Below are 19,398 nucleotides of genomic sequence, written 5' to 3'. Positions count from 1 at the left end.
CTCTGACAAGTGAACTCCTATTCATCCCTCAAGACCCATTCCACAGCCAACTCTTCTGGGATGGCCTCTCTGGCTCCCCTGGGTAGAATCAGCCACTTTCATCTCTGTGTTTTGGGACAAGTCACTGAGTTAAGCATACATGTCCATCAGACTGTAATTAATTTCCAATTTCTAATTTCCTGCTATACTGAGCTCCTTATGAGTAGGGTTATACTCAGCCTAATATCCCCAATGCCTAATGCAGTAGCTAGAACTTAGAAGTCACCCCATAAATACTCAGCTTTCAATTCTCCCAGCTCTACATTCACGGTGGGGGCCGTAGGCAGCGGGTCTGACCACCACAGGTCTTCAACTCACACAGACATGGGCTTGCAACCCAGCTCCACCACTTGCGGCATGACTGTGAGCAAGCCTGTCACCCACCTCCCTGACCCTCAGTCTCCTCACCTGTAAAGTGGGAGTACTGACAGCATCATTGTGCTGTGGGACTAGCTGAGGATTCATGGGTGGAAGGCGCTTGAAATGTCGGATAAAACACAGCAAGTTTCATGCTCGATAAACATCAGCGCTCTTTCCTGCTCTCAGAACTACTGGGTGACACCTTGTGAAACACAGCAAGCTTGGGGGGTTCTCTTCTCCCCCATTCCATTTCTCCTGGCCCTCCCACACGCCTCATTTAGGCATCTGGTGACCTCAGTCTCACACCCCACTGGCCACACCATTTTAATGCCCCAAACATGGTCCCCCACATCCTTCCAGTCCCCTCTCCACCAGAACACGTTCATATTTTGTACCACTCCACCACTGCCAGGTCCCAAGTCACGCAAACATGCCCCCACATCAGATAAAATCCTGACTGCCAATGTGCCGACCCCCCAGGGCAGGTTAGGTCTCATCCCTGCCAGCATCCGTATGTGTCCAGAGCGTCCCAGGAGAGACGTGGCAAGAGACTGCAGACACTGCCCACAGATACAGGAGTCGGAAAACGGGCCCCGAATAAAGTCACCCAAGCCAGCAGGGACCAAAGTGACCACATCCCAGCAGCTATGCCAGGTAGGCACAGCCAGCGCGAGTCAGCACAGGGGTGAGGTGGAGACCCACACCAGACTCAAGACCTGGCAACGAGCCCCACATCCGCACTGGCTTCCCAGGCACCAACGCGCACACCCTCGAGTCTGTCCCCTCAACTCCATCAATATCAGTTCCCTCCCGATCTTCAACACAGAATACTGTGAGGCTCGAGTCACATTCAGGTGCTTTGTAAACTGACGAGCTGAGCGCACGTGAGACATTATTTATCACACTGCTTCTTCCCTCTTCACATCTTCTTTTTTCAGACACATCTGATGGCCTCATCACAACTAAAGCCCTGGCCGGCGTTCTCAACAAACCAAAGTACCATCACGGATGAACTCGGGTGAGCGGGGAAAGCAATCCCTCCCAGGTAAACCAACCCCCATTAACGGTCTTGTATTATTAGATACGTTCCCCGCAAGAACTGATCAGGGAGAACAAGGACCAGAGAGAGATTGGTATTGGCGATCAAGGCCATCCTGGCTTTCCTTGTGCTTGGACCAGAGACAATGCCGTCTCGCTGAGAAACAGGTGAAGGAGCTACTGTCAGAGAAACCGGTGCGTGCGACACAAACAGCAAAAGACGCTGATAAGCAGCGGGTGGCCAGGCATGATAACGACCAGAGATGAAGACAGTGACCTCTAGACTTGATTGGCTTCCATCTGTAGAGGCAAGAGGATGTTACAGAGACATGAACACCCTGGCCGCGTTTCAGACTTGGGGAAATCTCCACCCATCCATTGGGAAATGGACATTTTTGCTAGTTATGATTCTCACTTATTCATGCCACTTTTGTGGGACGGTTTCAAATGCTAACTCCTCTAATTCATGGGCACTATGTGGCCTCTGGAGAGGGGTTCTGGATGGATTTTGATTTTCTGGACTGAAGAAGGCTGAGCTAAAAGGCAGGGTTTCTCAACTTCAGCATTACTGCCATTGGGGCCGCATGAATCTTTGCTGGCGGGGGGAAGGGAGTGGTCCTGGGTGTTTCAGATGCTTAGCAGCAACCCCGGCCTCTAACCCACTAGGTATCAGCACCACCCCGTCCCTAAGGTGTGCCAACCAAAAATGTCTCCAGATATTGTAAGATATGATTACTTGAGTGGCAAAATCGACCCCAGGTAGGAGCCAAGCTAAAGGCATAATGGTAGGTGGGAGACATTAATTTAGAAGACACAGACTCTGGATCACACCGATATGAATCTGAATCCTGAATGAGCCACTTCCTGCTGTGTGACCTCATCTTACAAAACATAAACCTCCCCTTCGCGTGACTTCAGAGGCTCTGGAATAAGGAGAGGGTATCATGTAGGGCCAGCCACTCCCAGGGAGGTCCGTGTGCCAGCATCGCCAGGACGCTGGTCACAAACGCGGGCTCTCCGGCCCTGTCCCAGCCCTGCGGACTCAGCTTCTGCCTTTGAACATCCCCGGGTGATCTGTATGCACTGATGCTTGAGAAACACTGGCACTGCGATTAAGAGCATAGGTTTTAGTGTCATGAGACTGATTCCATATCCCGGTGCCAATCTTTCTTAGCTATCCAGCCTTGGGCAAGTCACTTCACCTCTATGTAAGCCTCTTTAAAATGTGTAAAACAGAGATAAAAATACCACCTCGCTCCAAGGATTGGAAGTGCCCATTTAATGAGATGGGGCACGAGGTGGGCCACAGCACGGACAGGCAGTACGTGTCAGCTCCCGGGCTCCCAGCAGGAAGACTCAGAGATGCTGAAGGAAGCTCCCGCGGTGCACTTTTTTGATCTTCCCTTTGATGGAGTCTAGAATTACAACAGCCACGTGGCTGCTCGTGGTCCATTTAGTCCTTTACGGATCCAGCAGGAAGGAAAAGCAACCCCCAAGTGCTGCGCGCTCTCTCCCCAGCACATCTCAAGGTTACGGCCTGGTGGCACGTGCCTCGGGGAGGGACAGCCTCATCACATCCGCCCCGCAGCTGGGCCCAGGGCTCTCCTGGGTCTGTCCGTCCTGCCCTCGCAGCCGCTCAGGGTCACCTCCTGATTCTCACCCAGAGGCTTGGCTCTGGGGAAGGCAGGCCTGGTTCCAATGGCTTCTCACTGGTTTCCCTCCGTTCAGAGACAGGCTCTCTGGCTTTCTCCCAGCGCCAGGGAGCAAGTCAGCCACAGCCCCTCGAAGCTCTTTCCTCCCCTCATTCCCTCCCTGGAGGCCAGATGCTGTCCTGGGAGAGACATGGTCTGAACTAGGCAAAACCATCCTCAAAACAGCCCCATGTCCGAGTGGGGCCCCAGGAACCTCTAAAGTCGGTCTGTGAGTTTACAACGCAAATCCCAGCACCTGAGGAAATCCTGTCAACTTTTATGTTCCAAACAAGGCGCAAACTCTGGCTCCTGGGATCATATCTGGCCTGTGCCTGTTTTTGTAAATAAAGTTTTATTGGAACACAACTACACTCGTTTGTCTTGTCTACAGCTGCTTTCAGAGTTCAGAGGTTGAGACAGAGGGACTCTGTGGTCCACAAAGCTGAAAGTTTTTACTACCTGGGCCCTGTTCTAAAATCCTGAGGTTCAGACTCCTCTGGTGGCGCAGTGGTTAAGAATCCGCCTGCCAATGCAGAGGACACGGGTTCGAGCACTGGTCCGGGAAGATCCCATGTGCCTTGGAGCAACTACGCCCGTGTGCCACAACTACTGAGCCTGCACTCTAGAGCCTGTGAGCCACAACTACTGAGCCCGTGTGCCACAACTACTGAAGCCCACGCACCACAATTACTGAAGCCTGTGTGGCTAGAGCTCGTGCTCCGCAACAAGAGAAGCCACCGCAGTGAGAAGCCCGCGCACCGCAACAAAGAGTAACCTCGCTCGCCACTGCTAGAGAAAGCCCGCAGGCAACAAGGAAGACCCAACGCAGCCAAAAAACAAAACCAAAAAATAGCAGGTTCTCAGTTTTTTTGCATATGCAAATGTCTCACCGCAGTAGATAGCTGAACCCTTCCTGGGTGTGTGGTTAACTTTTGGGCCCCGCCCTGGAAGGGTTAAGAAGAAAGTGATTCTTCTTAAAGAATCAGAAGAAAGGAAGAAGAAGAAAAAAGGAAGTAGACGGTGTCACTGGGGGAAAAAGACACAGAAGCAAAACCACCAAATCACTGATACAAAGGCAGGGACCCTAAGCTAAACTGGGCAGCGGACGGTGTGATTAGGGTCTGGATGGGAGGAGCCCTGTGTCTCCCTTCTCGGCCTCCTGCTCCTCACCTGAAACAGAGTCAGGGTGAAGCGCCTACATCAGGGCTCTTCCTGTCTGTGTGGGTCACCTGAGGGTCTTGTTAAAATGCAGATCATGGGGCTTCCCTGGTGGCGCAGCGGTTGAGAGTCCGCCTGACGATGCAGGGGACACAGGTTCGTGCCCCGGTCCGGGAAGATCCCACATGCCGCAGAGCGGCTGGGCCCGTGAGCCATGGCCGCTGAGCCTGCGCGTCCGGAGCCTGTGCTCCGCAACGGGAGAGGCCACAACAGTGAGAGGCCCGCGTAACGCAAAAAAAAAAAAAAAAAAAAAAATGCAGATCATGACTCAAAGGTGTGGGATGGGGCCTGAGGTCCTACAGCCAAGGCTGCTGGTCTGAGAATGACATTTTGATTTGGAGGTAGGTCACGGGGACTTTGGGAGAAGTAAATGGCAGAATGTACAAACCACGTTTAGGCCTGGCACAAATGGTAGGCTGTTATAGAAATAATAATCATAACAGCCACAACAATGACAACAGTAATAAGTAAATACAAACTATACATAACCCAACTTAAAATCAACCTCCAGCTGACGTCCATAACAGAAACAATAAACATGTAAATCCACGGAGTCGCAAAGCAGGGCTGTGTTTACCCTTCTCCTACAAAGAGCAACCTCCCCCACCCCACCCCGGTCAAGTGGGTCTTAACTATTAGCATCATCACGCAAACGTCAGAACTATCCTGAAGACCTTGTCTAAAAATCGCAGTTAAAACACAGAGATAATATTAGCTTTGAAACACAGTGTCCTTGACCTGCAGACACAGTCTTCAATGTTGGCCTCACGTTAAACTACCCTCATTAGCTACTCATTCTAACAAGAGACGTGTGTACACAGAAACTTGATTTGTGTCCTTGTGATGGAGATGGGTGGGCTGAGCCAGGGGCAGCATCCTGGCGTGGGAGGGCCCTGGTAGAAACAGACAACAGAAGGACCATCCTTGGGAAACTCAGAGCCGCTAGAACTTCAAATGAGCTACAGAAATAGTGGCATCACCAATCCTGTCCCCATAGAAGGTGCCAACAGGAAGGCTTCAGGCAGCCGTCTTTCATCAGGTTTACTCCCTCGTGATTTTTAGCAGGGGTGAGGAGGTGGGTACTAGGCAGAGTTACACTTCATTGACATTTAATATGTGCAAGACACTCCTCTAATATCCAGGTTACCTTACAGCCCATTTTACAGATGAGGAAACTGAGACTCAAAGAAAGCAGGTGACTTGCCCTGTACACACAGTCTGGAAGGGCTAGAGCCATGATTTAAATCTAGTTCTGCTATGCATTCCCTACTCCGCTTTTCCTTCCAAAGGAGCTTAGAGCAGCAGCTGGCAAACCACAGCCTAGGGGCCAAATCTGGCCCACTGCCAGTCTGTCTTTGTAAATAAAGGTTTATTGGAACACACATGCTCATTCATTGAGGTACGGTCTCTGGCTGCTTTTGTGCTACAGCAAAGTTGAGTAGTTGCGACAGACACAGTACGGCCTGCAAAGTCTAAACTATATTTACTACCGGTCCTTCACATAAAACATTTGCTGATTCCTGGCACAGCACATTTCATTGCTACTGCGTACAACCTCGTGCGGTTTGGCCACCCTCTCAGAAGAAGTGAAAACCATCTTATTTCCCGAGTTCTTTTCCTTTTGTTTGCTGAGAAGTCATATCAGTCGTCTTTTTTCCCCCACCTGCAATTAGCTCATAAAGGCTAGAGCCTGAAGGATTCCTCCTGGGTGTTTGCTTATAAGCCTCCTTCCAGCAGGACGCTGCATATCTAAACCACTGCCGAACTTTAATAACAGCATCGACTGCATCACCTCCCACCAAAAGCGAACAGGAAGCCTGGCTCGGCTGCCCAGCTGGGTGGATGTCAGTTGCGGACAGCTGCAAATTGCCTGAACAAGGACAGATGTAGCTTGTCTCTGCCTTTCTTCTTCCATGTGAAAACTTTTCGGGGTGAAGATTAGACTGCTCTTAGGGAAATGAATGTGTTGATTCTAATTATGTGAGCCGGCAGGCGGCAGAGGTGACATGCAGCAGGATGGGCGCCAGGTCATCTACCTGGAATGCAGCCAAGGCAAGACTGGACGAAGAACAGAATTCCAGTGAAGCTGGTGCCCAGGACACTGAGCACAAAAGGAGGCACCTATGAACCTATGGGTCACAGGGGTGGGGGGACAGCACGTGGGGGACAGAATTCCCAGAACTGTCCAACTGGAAATGATTTAACCACTGCCTAGGCTTATATCTCTGCTCTAAAGCTCAGAGCTTGCCTGTTCTCGAGGGGGGCTCTTCTGTACTCTCTGCTCTGGGTCTCACTCTCATGGTGATGCTGGTGGTGACGATGATGGTAGTGATGAGAATGAGGATGGTGATGATGGTGATGGTGAGTGATGATGGTGATGGTGAGTGATGATGGCAATGGTGGTAGTGGTGATGATGGAGGTGACGGTGATGATGACTGCTTGGTCTGAACGTTGGCCCTCCACTCCATTCATACTTTGAAATCCTAACCTCCAAGGGGATGGTATTAGTAGGTGGGGCCTCTGGAAGTGACCAGGTCATGAGGATAGTGCCCTCATGAATGGGATTAGAAGGCAGAGACAGTCCTAGACCCTTCCAGTATGTGAGGACACAGCAAGAAGGCACCAGCTATGAACCAGGCAGAGAACCCTCGCCAAAATGCGACCATGCTGGTGCCGTGACCTTGGACTTCCCAACCTCCAGAACTGTGAGTGGTAAATTTCTGTTGTTTGTAAGCCACCCGGTCTATGGTGTTTTGTTATGGCAGCCTGAACGAATTAAGGCAGTGGTAACGATGAGGATGTGACAGTGAGTTTGCTTTATGTCCTGTGATAAGCATTTAAATGCATTATTTCATTAAACCCGCCTTGAAATGATGTGATGGAGTTGCAATGACTATCCCTATTTTATAAGATAACAGAGACACAGAAGGTGAGCATCTTGACCAAAGGCGCACAGTAGGGAAGTGCCGGCACTGAGATTTGCACCTCGTCTCCTGACTCCTAGTCCTCTGACACTTCTGTCAAGCTCCTACTTCGTTTGGCGTGCATTTTTTATGCCTCCTATGTGCCAAACAATGTTTGAGGGCAAAAGTAAGCAAATTTTTTTTTTCTGATAAACTCCGTTTGCTTAAGCCAGTTCGAGGTTTGTCACTTACAACCAAAGGAGCTGTAATTTAGACCACTTCACTCATCCATTTCTATTTCTACATGCTTGCAATTCCAAATCAGCCAATTCTCCCCCAAAAAACATTTTCTTTACCATTGCTTGGTCTGTCCTCAAGTTCTGAGGTCTCCATCTACTTTCTCATTGTTTAAGTTCAGCCACAAAAGACAAAAAAAAAAAAAAAAAAAAGAAAAAGGGGGCTTCCCTGGTGGCGCAGTGGTTGGGAGTCCATCTGCCGATGCAGGGGACACGGGTTCGTGCCCCGATCTGGGAAGGTCCCACATGCCGCGGAGCGGCTGGGCCTGTGAGCCATGGCTGATGAGCCTGCACGTCCGGAGCCTGTGCTCCGCAGCGGGAGAGGCCACAGCAGTGAGGGGCCCGCGTACTGCAAAAAAAAAAAAAAAAAAAAAAAGAAAAAGGGCACCAGAAAGAGATGAATTGTTTTTCAAACCAAATTATAGTCTGGAAATGAATTTAAAACATTAAGAGTCTGATCTGGGGCTCCCTGGGACCACTATCGCCTGAAGATGTCCAACTGGGACAATGATTGTGCTTTCAGTTGTGAAGATTAACCTTCCCAAGCCTCTCTGATATGCAGTTAAGTGTGGCTTAATCTCATCTAAACAATTCCAATTGGATTTATTTTAATAATTTAATGTACACCTGCACCGCTCAATGTCTCCTCCCACTTTTTTTTTTTTTTTAAGTAACTTTGGGAGGTTAAGTTACTCTGATTTCCACAAGTCTAAGGTGACGAAAGTTCAACTGATGAAGTCTCTGGGGACAAGACTGGTATTTGCTCTTCTGTTTGCCACCTCCAGACTCCACCCGCTATTTGTAATTGGTATTAGCAACTTTCAATTCTGATTAATTACTGGAGCGTCTGTTTCCATTTGTGGCGCTTTCACTTGTGGCAGAAACAAAGCCACAAGTCAGGGAGTAATAGACCCAATTATTCCTAGGTAGGCTTCTGTTAATAGATTTTATTATCTAGATATCTCATCTCAGAGGCAGACGCAAAGAAACTCATTTCGTTAGATGATAACACCTCTTGAATTGAGACAAGCACATTCACCACCTGGGATCAGGAGACCTTGGAAAAATTCCGTTTCAGAAATATGTGTGGGGCTGGCAACACCCGGTTCTAAGTCCCTTTTAGGACCAAGTTTCTTTTGTATGGAAACCTTTGTGGGGAGACAAGCAGAGGAGCCCACAGTGCCTGGAAGTGGGGATGATACAAAGGCCCACGTTCTCCCCTGCCAGCTGAGAGCACAGGAGGCCGTGACTAGTGGGGAGGGAAGCAGTGTGTGAACCGGGAGTTTATAAACGCGTTGGGCCATTTTGGATCACACTGAGATAACGGGACAGTAATTAGGAGAGCTATCTCCCTGTCAAGAGAGCTATAAAAGGTGTTATTTATACCCTGCTCATGGCCCCAAATGCCCTCCACATGGAATGCCTTTTTAAATACTTCAGTTCTCAGCCAAATTACTTCATCTTTATGCTCTGAAGTTAAAAGACACTGGCGGGAGAAAAACACTGAGAGCTTTTTAAAATGAAACCCTTAATTCTGGGTTTGGTGGACATACCTCCGGGGGGGGGGCAGGTGGTGGGAGGGGTCTGTGTTCTGACCTAGAGTTTGAAAACATGGGTCTTTGGGCGGCCAAAAAACAAAACAAACCAAAAGCGAAAACAAACACGAAAACTAAACAGAATCTGGCTTTGGGCTTCCTGAAGCCCTTACCAGCTATGGCCAGATTCTCGGAAGACAGGAGAAAGAGAACCAGAGGGGAAGACGCAGCAGCCCGCACGCCTGCAGGGACAGTTATGTGACAGGCAGAGCGAGACGCATGGTGTGGATTACTCGCTTCAGTCTCTCTAAGTAGATCTGATCACACCCATTTCATACATGAGGTGAAAGAACGTCCTCCTCAAGAGGACAGAGTTCTCATAGTGAAGTAATCTGGCTTAAAAAGAGACAATCAGTGAGCGATGAGATTGGATGTGAGAGCCTTCGGACTCCACGCTTCTGCTGCTTCTACTCCGAACCAGGGCAGGGCGACCCCACCCCAAGGAGACTCCCACACACTGGCAACAGCTGAGTGCTGCGTTTTCAGGAATTTTGCGAGCCAGCTGTTACACAGATACGTATTATTAAAAATTGAATGTCAACTTACAATTAAATAAATCACATTAAAGACAAAGGTAACACATACTCAAAACACACTGCTTCCTAATTTTACTAACATTCTGCCCATGCTTTTGAAGTTGGTTTTGTCCATCATGTCTGTCCAGTGGAGATGCCATGTAACAGTACTGCTGGGCGTGGCTTCCCAACATCGTTAGCTGGAAACCAGCCCCGGGGGGAAGATTTACACCACAGAGACTGGAAAACACTACAGACCAACTGGGATTCCACCTAGGCTGGAGAGCCGGTCGTTAACCCTCTGCCAGAACACCGCCGCCCCAAGCTCTTCTCCTGGCGATCTAGCAGAGTCTTCCCAGATCCCAGTTCAAGGTGAACCTCTCCATTGCATCCATGGGAGGCTTTCTCCTCACAGGAAAATTCACCAACACAGAAGGGAGACATCCCCTCATCTCTTTTAGGCCTCACATTGTTTTCATTTTTCCCCCCGAAAGTGGAAAATATACCCCAGAGTAACACCAAATAAATAATTCATGAACCATATATAATTGATGCTAGGTTTAAAAGAAGTAGAGCCGTGAGTGGTTGTCTATTAACTATTTATGACTGCTCGGGCTGCTGACAAGCCAGGCTTGGAGCCCAGGTCTCACGCATGCTCCCATGTTTTATTTAAACATTATTAAAAGCACACAGCCTGCAGCGAGGCCTTCCGTTCCACTGAGAATTAGACTCTGCTGCGAAGTCACCTCTGGGTCTCGGAAAGGTTAGGACTGGCTTTCGCTGGAACGGCTACTGTCTTTTTCCTTCATGTGGAGGGTGTTAGGCTGCCTCTTCCGCCCACCCTTGAATTTTTCTCTTTTGATGTGACCCCCACTCCAGTTTTTCTGTGACCTGGGGCACATCACATCACCCCTCTGCCCTGAGTCTCAGTTTGACCATCCGTAAAATGGGGAGTATCAAAGGCGTTTACCTTAAGGGTTACTGTGAGGATGAGATCAGAGCAGTGATTATTAATAGGGTGGCTTTGCTCCCCAGGGTATATCTGGCAAGGTCTGAAGGTTTTTTTTTTTTTTTTTTTTGGTCACACATCTGCCTTTATTGTGAGCAGCCGATGGGACACTTCCGGCATAGTAAAAAAAAAAATCAATTTACAAAAGCAGGGATTCAGTGAAGCCGCTTGGTTGGAAGCCTTGGGAGCTCATACGCAGATGCAGACCCAGAGCAGCAGGAAGAGACTCCAAAGCCCATGAAGAGTGAGGCCACTAAGGCGATGAGGAGCTCTTTGTGGATACCCCGAGTGGGCGTGGTGGAGGTGACCTCCTAAGGGAAGGACCAGGCGGTGAAGAACAGGCTAATGGCCAACAGCACCACGGTCAGATGCGGACAGACAGCCGGGTTCACTGGGCTGCTGTATCTGCTCATGTCCCCAAGCTCCGTTCTGCCGGGCCCAGGGTAACCCACCACTCCGCCACCGGGGGAGATAGTTTTGATTGTGAAGACTTGGGTGGGGAGCTACTGCATCTGGTGCGTAGAGGCCAGAGATGTTGCTAAATATCCAACACGGCACAGGACAGCCCCACGTCAGACAATCATTCAGCCCAAAGTCAACAATGCCGAGACTGAGAAGCCCACGGCACAGGACAGCCCCACGTCAGACAGTCATTCAGCCCAGAGGTCAACAATGCCGAGACTAAGAAGCCCACGGCACAGGACAGCCCCACGTCAGACAGTTATTCAGTCCAAAGGTCAACAGTGCCAAAACTGAGAAGCCCTAGATTACAGCATCAAAGGCAGCATTAATTTTTATGACTCATTTTTAAAAAAGGTACTTGAATGAGGAAATACCGCGTGTCTAAATCTTCTGAGGGAGAGAATGGGCTGGAGCTGGTGAGACCTTGGTCCAGATTCTAACTCAGCCCCTTAACTGGGATTGTGACTTTGGAGAAGTTGCTTCAGTTCTCTGATCTCAGTTTCTTTATTGGTGAAACAGGGATAGTTACCTCAGACAGAGAGGCTTAAAGGAGAGATCTCATGTAAAGTCCTTAACCCAACGCCCAGCACACAGTCAGCGGTAAAGCACTAGCTCTCATCAACTCTGCCCCAGCCATCGTGCGTGCGGGACGGGATGCGGCCGCAGAGCTGGCAGACTTGTGACGAAGTCTGAGTGGACCAAGAAAGAGTCATGGGAGGAGTGAAAAGAAAGGGGAAAGAAAACAAGGGAGCATCTATTAAGTGCCTACTGTGTGCTATCATCGGGCACTTTCACCTACACCATTTCATTTACTCCTAACGGCCTCCCAATGAGATCGGTTGTATTTTGCTCCCAATTTACCGATGGGGAAACTGAGGTTCTGCAGTGTTAACTTAGCCGCCCGAGGTCTCATACTTCAAGTCCAATGCTCTTTCCACCAGCCTGCAGTGAGCTGAGGTGTCCTCCCCAAAATCATATCCACTTGGAGCCTCAGAATGTGACCTTTTTGGAAATAGGGTCTTTGCAGATGTAGTTAGTTAAGATGAGGTAATACTGGATTAGGGGAGCTTTAAATCCAAGGCCTGGTGTTCTTATGAGAAGAGAGGACACAGAGACAGGGCAGAGAAGAAGCCCATGTGAAGACGGAGGCAGAGATTAAAGTTATGTGGCCGTAGCCAAGGAACGCCCGGAGTCCCCAGAAGCTGGCAGAAGGAGGAAGGAGTCTCCCTTAGAGCCTTCCGAGGGAGTGGCCCCGCTGACACCCTGACTTCAGACTTCTGGCGCCCAGAACTGTGAGACAACACCCCTCTACTGTTTTAAGACAACCAGCTTTCGGCAATCTGTTACAGCAGCCCTGAGAAGCTAATACACACCCTCCTTCTCCCCAAGAGGAGCCAGAACGACTGTGTGAGGAAATGAGAGAGAAAGAGAGAGAGAAACCACATGTCCACACCCAGTCAAGTGAGAACCTGTCCAGCAAGAGAAGCAGCGGGAGAGAGCAGGTGGCGGTGGGGGGAGGGAGGGGTTTTGTAGCTGGCGGCCAGTGGGGGAGCTGCAAGGAGAAAGAAGGAAGAGAAGTAAGAAAGGCGGAGGTGAAGAGTCTGTGTTTACATCCCGATATGTGGGTTTATCTCTGCCTTTCTGGAGATCTGGACATGGCCCACCACACGGCAGGTGTGCCCTAGACGTTTGCTGAATGCAGGTCAGAGACGATGACGAGGCTGAGACGACCACGATCAGACGGCTGCTTGCGCAAAGCTGCTGGCCAACACTGCACCCTCCATGCAATCTTCTCCATGTCTCCCGGTTCTACCAAACCACCTTTGCTCGCACATCCCATCCTGTACCAGAAGTATTTAGAGACACATGCATCTCCTCCTCTGGAACTTGAGGTCTCCAGACACACAGTCCCTGGTCCATTCACGTCTGCATCTCCCATAACATCAGGCACAGGGATGGGTACATGGTAGGACGCAAAGTAAAGTGTGTTGATCTGAAAGTTCCAATTTTTAAGATAATTTCTGAGCTGTTCTCTCAAAAGGTAAAACTTCAAAATGCTGTGGAAACTATTCATTCAGCAATTTCTGAGAATCTACCTGTGCCTAACCCTGAACTGGACACCAAAAGTCAAATAAAACCCACACCCCTCTCTCAGGTGCTCCCTGTCTAGGAAGACAAGAACACAAGCAATGACAATAACCCGTATGAATGGGGTGAGCACAAGGCGATGTGGGAACACAGAGGAGGTACGTGACTTAGTGACAGGTGGGGGTAACAGGGAGGGCTTCCTGGAGGTGAGCGCTGACCTGTTCCAGGCTGAGCAGGCGGGCAGAGGGATGCAGGAGAACAAAGGTGATGAGCCCAGAAATGACCTGGCGCTGGGGCCTGACACCTTTGTGCTTGAGTAGATCACGCGAGGTGACGAGAGGCAGACAAGCAAAGGCAGAGGAGGCTACAGAGGCTAGATTTCTGCGAAGAAGCTGAGGCTCTGCTCTGGAGGCAGTGGAGAGCCATGGAAGATTTCTTAGCAGAAGAGCAACACAGTAAGATGTGTCCCTTCTAGAATGACCTTTGGCAGGAAGGAGCCAGAGTGGAGGAACAGTGGGGAGCCAAGATACAAGGTAACTGTACAGGCCCAGACCAGAGGGGCTACAGATTAAAACAGAGACAGAGGACGCGGGGCTGGGACTGGAAAGGATGGATTTGAAAAATACCTCAGTAGGATAAAATCAGCAGGTGTGGCCATTAATCTGTATGCCTCAGAGACAGATGGGCCACCGTGATTTCTAGCTTGGGTCACTGGGTGCTGAGCTAAGAGTGAGCAGAGGCACCATCTAAGGTTTTCAGGGGAAAGTTAAGACTACAGAGAGTCAGGCCAAGGTGCTGAAGGGTAACCCGACAGGTGCAGCCGCCAAAGCCAGTGCATCTGGCTGAAAGCCGGCAGAGGGCAGGCCTTCCTGCCACCCTCAGCTCTAACTCTCCCAACTGTCCTTGACCGCCCTTGGTCACCCTGACCTGGGGCTGAGGTGGTTTCCCCTGAGCTCTGTTAACTATTGAAAAACAACAGGATATAAACCCACGGATAAGCTGTCTTGCCACCCCAGTGGAAAAAGGACTTGAATGACTTAGAGCCAGAATATTCTTTTCTCCATAATGGTTCCTGGAGTCGCCAGGAACAGTGCATTTACGAAAATTAATGGCAAAACCTCATTTTTCTGCTTTCTGGAAAGAGAAGTTCCATCGGCGGGTAACTGATCCTGATCTGGACACGCCGGTCTGCCAGCCCGCGGTATAAACCATTCACACGGAACAACCCGCGGCCCTTTAAACCAACACCAACAGTGACAGATGGGACAGGGTGGGACAGGCGGAAAGGAACACTGAGGGGAGATCCATCAATATCCTTCCCGCTTCTCACCAGGGCCCAGAGTGTGGAATCCTTTTTGGGGTCTCCACAGCAGAGCCATTTTTCGGCAGGGTTGGGTTGGGAGGGCAACGTGGTGTCCCAGTGAAAGCTTTAGCACTGCACACGCAGGGAAGCCGATCCCAGCTCCGCCACTCCTGACTCTGCAGCCCTGGGCCAGGCACCCCTTGCGTCCATACCTGCTGGGGCGACGTGAGTGTGAAAGAAGATGACATCTGCAAACAGCCTAAGCCCAGAGCAACTCAGTCAATGTTTGTCCAAGGAATGAAGGAAGGAAGGAAGGTATGCTTGGCCCAGGGAGCTCAGAAATTCACTATCACTCCCAGAGAGATGTGAGCTTTAAAAATAGAAGATGAAATGGGCAATGGTTTACTCAAAGGAGTGATTTGTGGTGATGACCGGGAGCATGATGCCAACTGGTCTTCTAGGAACCCTCCAAATCCCAGCACACAGACCCTTGTTTTGCCTGTGAAATCTCTGAGCGACCACTGCAGAGAAACATATAAAATACACAAGCGATGGCCTTGGCAATATCTCTCCCTTCAGCACGCGCTCCTCAAGGGTGAGGGTGTGTCTTGTTCCCTGTTGGTCCCCAACACCCAGCACTGGGTTTGGCCCAGAGTAAAACCTAGGGATAAAACCAATCGCATGAACGAAAGAACCAGAACCCTGACTGACTGCCTTGCAGGTGAAGTTTATCGAGAACACAAGGCACAGAGAAGCTCCCCCCTTCCCTTACAGGGGTAGGGTGGAGGAAGGGAGATTGGTGGCACAGACATGAACCTGAGAGGTGAGATGTCACCTCCTGGGATGCCTGGAAAAGTGCCAGGATGCCACGTAACGGGAGGGGCCTCACCAACAGCGTTCCTCTGAAAATGACAGTGTTCACTGAACTCTCCCACTGAGCAGCATTCTGTCCACACTGTGAGTGTGTAAAAATCAGGGACCTTATGATTCCCCGCCCCTCCCCTCCAATGCCCATCCCCGTGCCAGGCCCAGAGTTGGTGTTGAATGAATAAATGGATAAATGAGAAAGTAAGAAAATATGATATCCTCTCCTCCCCCAGAGGAAATATCCCAGGGCTCAAAGGCAAGGGGCCTACTTGAGGGCAAGTAGGGCCTACTTGGTGAGCTCGGGACATCCCCTATTAGGACAGGTCTGCCAGCCTAACACTGTCCCCGTGAGCCCTGCCCATGCACGGAATCACTGCAGAAACAACCGGCTGTGGAAGAACACGCCCTCCCTCCGGAGTGGGCCGAAGGGTGGCCCCCAAAAGTTACGTCCTCCCAGAACCTGTCAACATGGCCTTATCCAGAAAAAGGGTGTTTATGAATGAAATTAAAGTAAGCGCCCTGAGATGAAATCAACTTGGATTTAGAGTGGGCCCTAAATCCAATTACAGGTGGCCTTAGAAGGCAGATGGGTATCTGAGACATACACGCACAGGATGAGGAACCATGTGAAGACAGTGGCAGAGACTGGAGTGACCCGGCCACAAGCCAAGGAACACCCGGAACCACCAGAATTTGGAAGAGCACAGAATTCTGGCCTGGACCCATCAAAGGGAGCATAGACCTGCCAATACTCTGATTTCTGACTTTTGGCCTTCGCAACCGTGAGAGAATAAAATTCTCTTGTTTTAAACCACCCACTTTGTTTTAAACCACCCACTTTGGAGTAAATTTCTAAGACAGCCCTGGAAACTGATACACTGCCCAACCCCAAACACACCAAAATAAAAAGAATAGTTCAGCCTCGGTAAGCTTACCCAGAATCTTACGATGAGAAAACAGAGAAAGATGCAAGTCCCATTTTAGCATACACATAAGCTTGCTTCGCAGTTTTGACCCATATATGGGGGTTGCATTATAATCTTTTCCAGATTTTAGGGCCTTTAAAGATCCGAACATGTCCCTGGGAATGGGGGTAGGGACAGGAAAGTGGGAAGAAAGGGGAGGAGGGGAGAGGAGAGGAGGGAGAGGGAGAGCGAGGAAAAGAGCAGAGGGGAGAGGAGGAAAACCACTATCTGATGTGATGGGAAAGCCTGGTGTCCGGCCAGTTGAAGAAGACATCGGAGGAGGAGTGCTGGGGATGTTCTCTCGCTGCAGCCAGAGATGGCAGGAGGGGACACAGCTGCAAGAGCAGCAGGGCCGGTTAATGAGGAAGTTAGCCCGGCAGTTGGAAGAAAGAGCCTTTCCCTCTCCCAGGGCCAAGGCGGGTGGAGGCGCTGCCAGTCACGGAGCTTGGATCTGTCTGGGAACCTGGGTCTCTGTGCGGAGCCTCACCTCATCCCGACATGACAGCCGGGCTGCTGGCTTGTCAGGGGCAGAGCTATGGGGATGACACTGGCCGCGGGAGGCAGTGGCCCGGGAAACATACTTGCTGCAGGAGGACAAGGTGGTGAGACCTGTCACAAAACCAGAGTGGACAGGGCAGGGAGGAGATGACGACGGTGACTTAAAGCCCTCTGGGCTGAACGGCAGCACGTTCTGGGTTGTCTCAGAGAAGGCTCTATGGTGGAGGGCAAAGGGGGTGCCAGATGCCCCCCAGGCTGCAGAAGCAGAAACCTAGAGGCTCGGGGATATCTGGGCTCGCAGGGAAAAGGAGGAGTGGGCACTCTCAGACGCTCTGTGATCCCCACAGGAAACTGTTCTCAGAAAAATACAGTGAACACTGGAGAAACCTTCCCATTGGGAAGGAAACAAATTTTAAAATGCACCTTGGGCCACACCAGGGGACAGGCATGGCTTAGTGAATAAAAGTAGAGACTACAGAGTTGGGCAGACCTGGGTTCCAAGTCTTACTTGCACGTGGCCTCAGGCAGGTGAATGTACCACTCTGGGCCTCAATCTGGCACGTGTGTCCCCATGCCTCAGTTTTCCCATCTACTTCACAGTACTGACAGGAAGATTTAAACAAGAAAGGTTTAACTCAGAACCTGGCACATAGCCAGTGCTTAATAAATGGTGGGTTTAGCATGATCTTTTTTATCTTTTATCTTTGTGGTTGCTGTTAACAGCCCAGAAAGACCTCTGACATTTACAAGGTATGACCTTGACTAATTATCTCAGCTCTGTCAAGCCTCAGTTTCCTCATCTGTAAAATGGGATAATAATACTGACTTCACAGGGTTATTATGACGCTTACACGGCATTATGGGTGCTAAGACTCCATGCAAGGGAGACATTTAATAAACATTGGTTCTCTCCTCTTTGCACGAGGCCGCCCTGCCTCTGGAGGAGAATGTGTGAGGCAGGAAGAGAAAGTCCGGAGTCTGAGACACAAACGTAGCTGGAAGTCATCCTGCAGGAGTGAATGCCACTGGCTCACTTTGGACCTGCCCCTGGCCGTTAGCAGCCCACGGCAGTGTCGGCTCACAGTCCATCCCCTTCCGGTTTCTTCCCTGCTTCCGGTCTACCCCCAAAGGCCCCAGGGACCAGGCCCTGAGGCTCCCATTCAGAAGGAAGGAGGGCTCCCCTCCTGAACCCTCCATCACAGGACCACACTCACCAGCTCCATGCACCGCCGGCTGGCCTCGACCTCCCGCTGCACCAGCTCTTCCATGTCCGCCTTCAGCTCCTCCAGGCGCCGCTGGTAATACTGGCTGTTCTCCCTCTGCTGGGACTCGGCCGTGGCTGCCTGTGAGAGCTCCTCACCCATCTTCATCAGGCTGTCCCGAAGCCGGACCACCAGGACCTGCAGCCCGGGCAGAGAGCACACGCCCACCCTGGAGTTAGAAGCCTGGGGCCCGACACAGGATGCTCCAGAAAGAAATCTTTTACTGAGTCTCTGTGCGTTTTTATAAAGTAATCAGGGTAATAATCCTGATTTCTGGTACAAGAATGAAGGAAACATAGAAAATGATAGCTGCTATTCTGAAAGGCAGTGCAGCTTAGTGACAGATGCTGAATTCATGTTCTGGGTTCAAATCCTACCTCTACCTCTTCCTGGCTGTGTGACCTTGGGCGGGTTATTAACCTCTCTGAGAGACAGGATGATGTCCGGGATGCTGTCAGGGTTGAACATGTTAAGTTACGCGGAAGGCTTAGCTTGGTGCCTGGCACACAGGATGGGCTGGGTAAGGGCTGGGAATTAAGATTGATAGCGACCTTCATTCAGCCCAAGGTTTGTGTGGTGGAGTGGCACGGTGGAAAGGACACTATGCCGGCGGTTCCAAATCCCTTCCCCAACATGGATTCTGGTTTCCCGATTTGTAAAATGAGGAAGTTTGAGCAAATAATCTCCCATAAGCCTGAGCTCTAATATTTCATGACATTTTTCTGTGTGTGTGTGTCGGGGGGGGGGGGTAGAAATGCACAAGGACACAATGAAACTATGAATAGAGAGAAAAGACCCGTGAGCATCACCAGTGCTACAGAAAACCAACCCAAGGGCTGTTTTGCAGAATTCATTAGTTGGCCAACAAGTCTGGAACCAATCGATTCTGATGGGTAAATATTCGAGTGATGACATAAAACGCAGCCCACATGAATATTTTAGGTCCCTGCTAAGGACTCTGAGACCCTTTCTGGATCAGAGACTGAATAATGGCCTAAAAGAAAAGCTTTATGATTTGTTTCCTCTTTCCCCTTTCAACTGGAGTTTAGCAACGGTTTCAAAGGGCAACAGGAGGGTCATAAGAAGAGTGGTCCTCCAAGTGTGTCCCCAAGGTACCCCATCTCAAGGACCTGGGATTCTACTAAAATCCAATAATGATGGCAGAGGGAAAAGCGAATTTGGAGACAGAATCTGCCATTTAAAGTTACTCTACAGTTGTTTTCTTCTCTGCTATCACTTGACCATGCTAGAATCAAGCAAAAAATGATATGTGATATAGCTCAAATTA

At 50.2% G+C, this 19,398-nt stretch overlaps 1 protein-coding gene and 1 pseudogene across 4 annotated transcripts in view; both read right to left on the bottom strand.

Moving 5' to 3' along the window:
• MYO18B (myosin XVIIIB) overlaps nt 1-19,398 on the bottom strand; it is a 234,040-nt gene that overhangs the window by 44,721 nt on the left and 169,921 nt on the right. For all 3 annotated transcript variants that reach the window (XM_082667625.1, XM_082667623.1, XM_082667624.1), the window contains one exon: nt 18,063-18,248. In XM_082667625.1, coding sequence (XP_082523751.1) covers nt 18,063-18,248 — 186 coding nt within the window. The remainder of the gene's footprint in view (nt 1-18,062; nt 18,249-19,398) is intronic.
• LOC309831208 (dolichyl-diphosphooligosaccharide--protein glycosyltransferase subunit TMEM258-like) lies at nt 10,855-11,078 on the bottom strand (annotated as a pseudogene). Its single transcript has one exon. The product of its transcript is annotated as a dolichyl-diphosphooligosaccharide--protein glycosyltransferase subunit TMEM258-like (transcript).

This window comes from Grampus griseus (genome assembly GCF_964374135.1).
Source record: "Grampus griseus genome assembly, chromosome: 12".
Classification (NCBI taxonomy): Eukaryota; Metazoa; Chordata; class Mammalia; order Artiodactyla; family Delphinidae; genus Grampus; species Grampus griseus.
The sequence above is the reverse complement of the archived record's forward strand: the minus strand, read 5'-3'. Positions and strand labels throughout refer to the sequence as shown.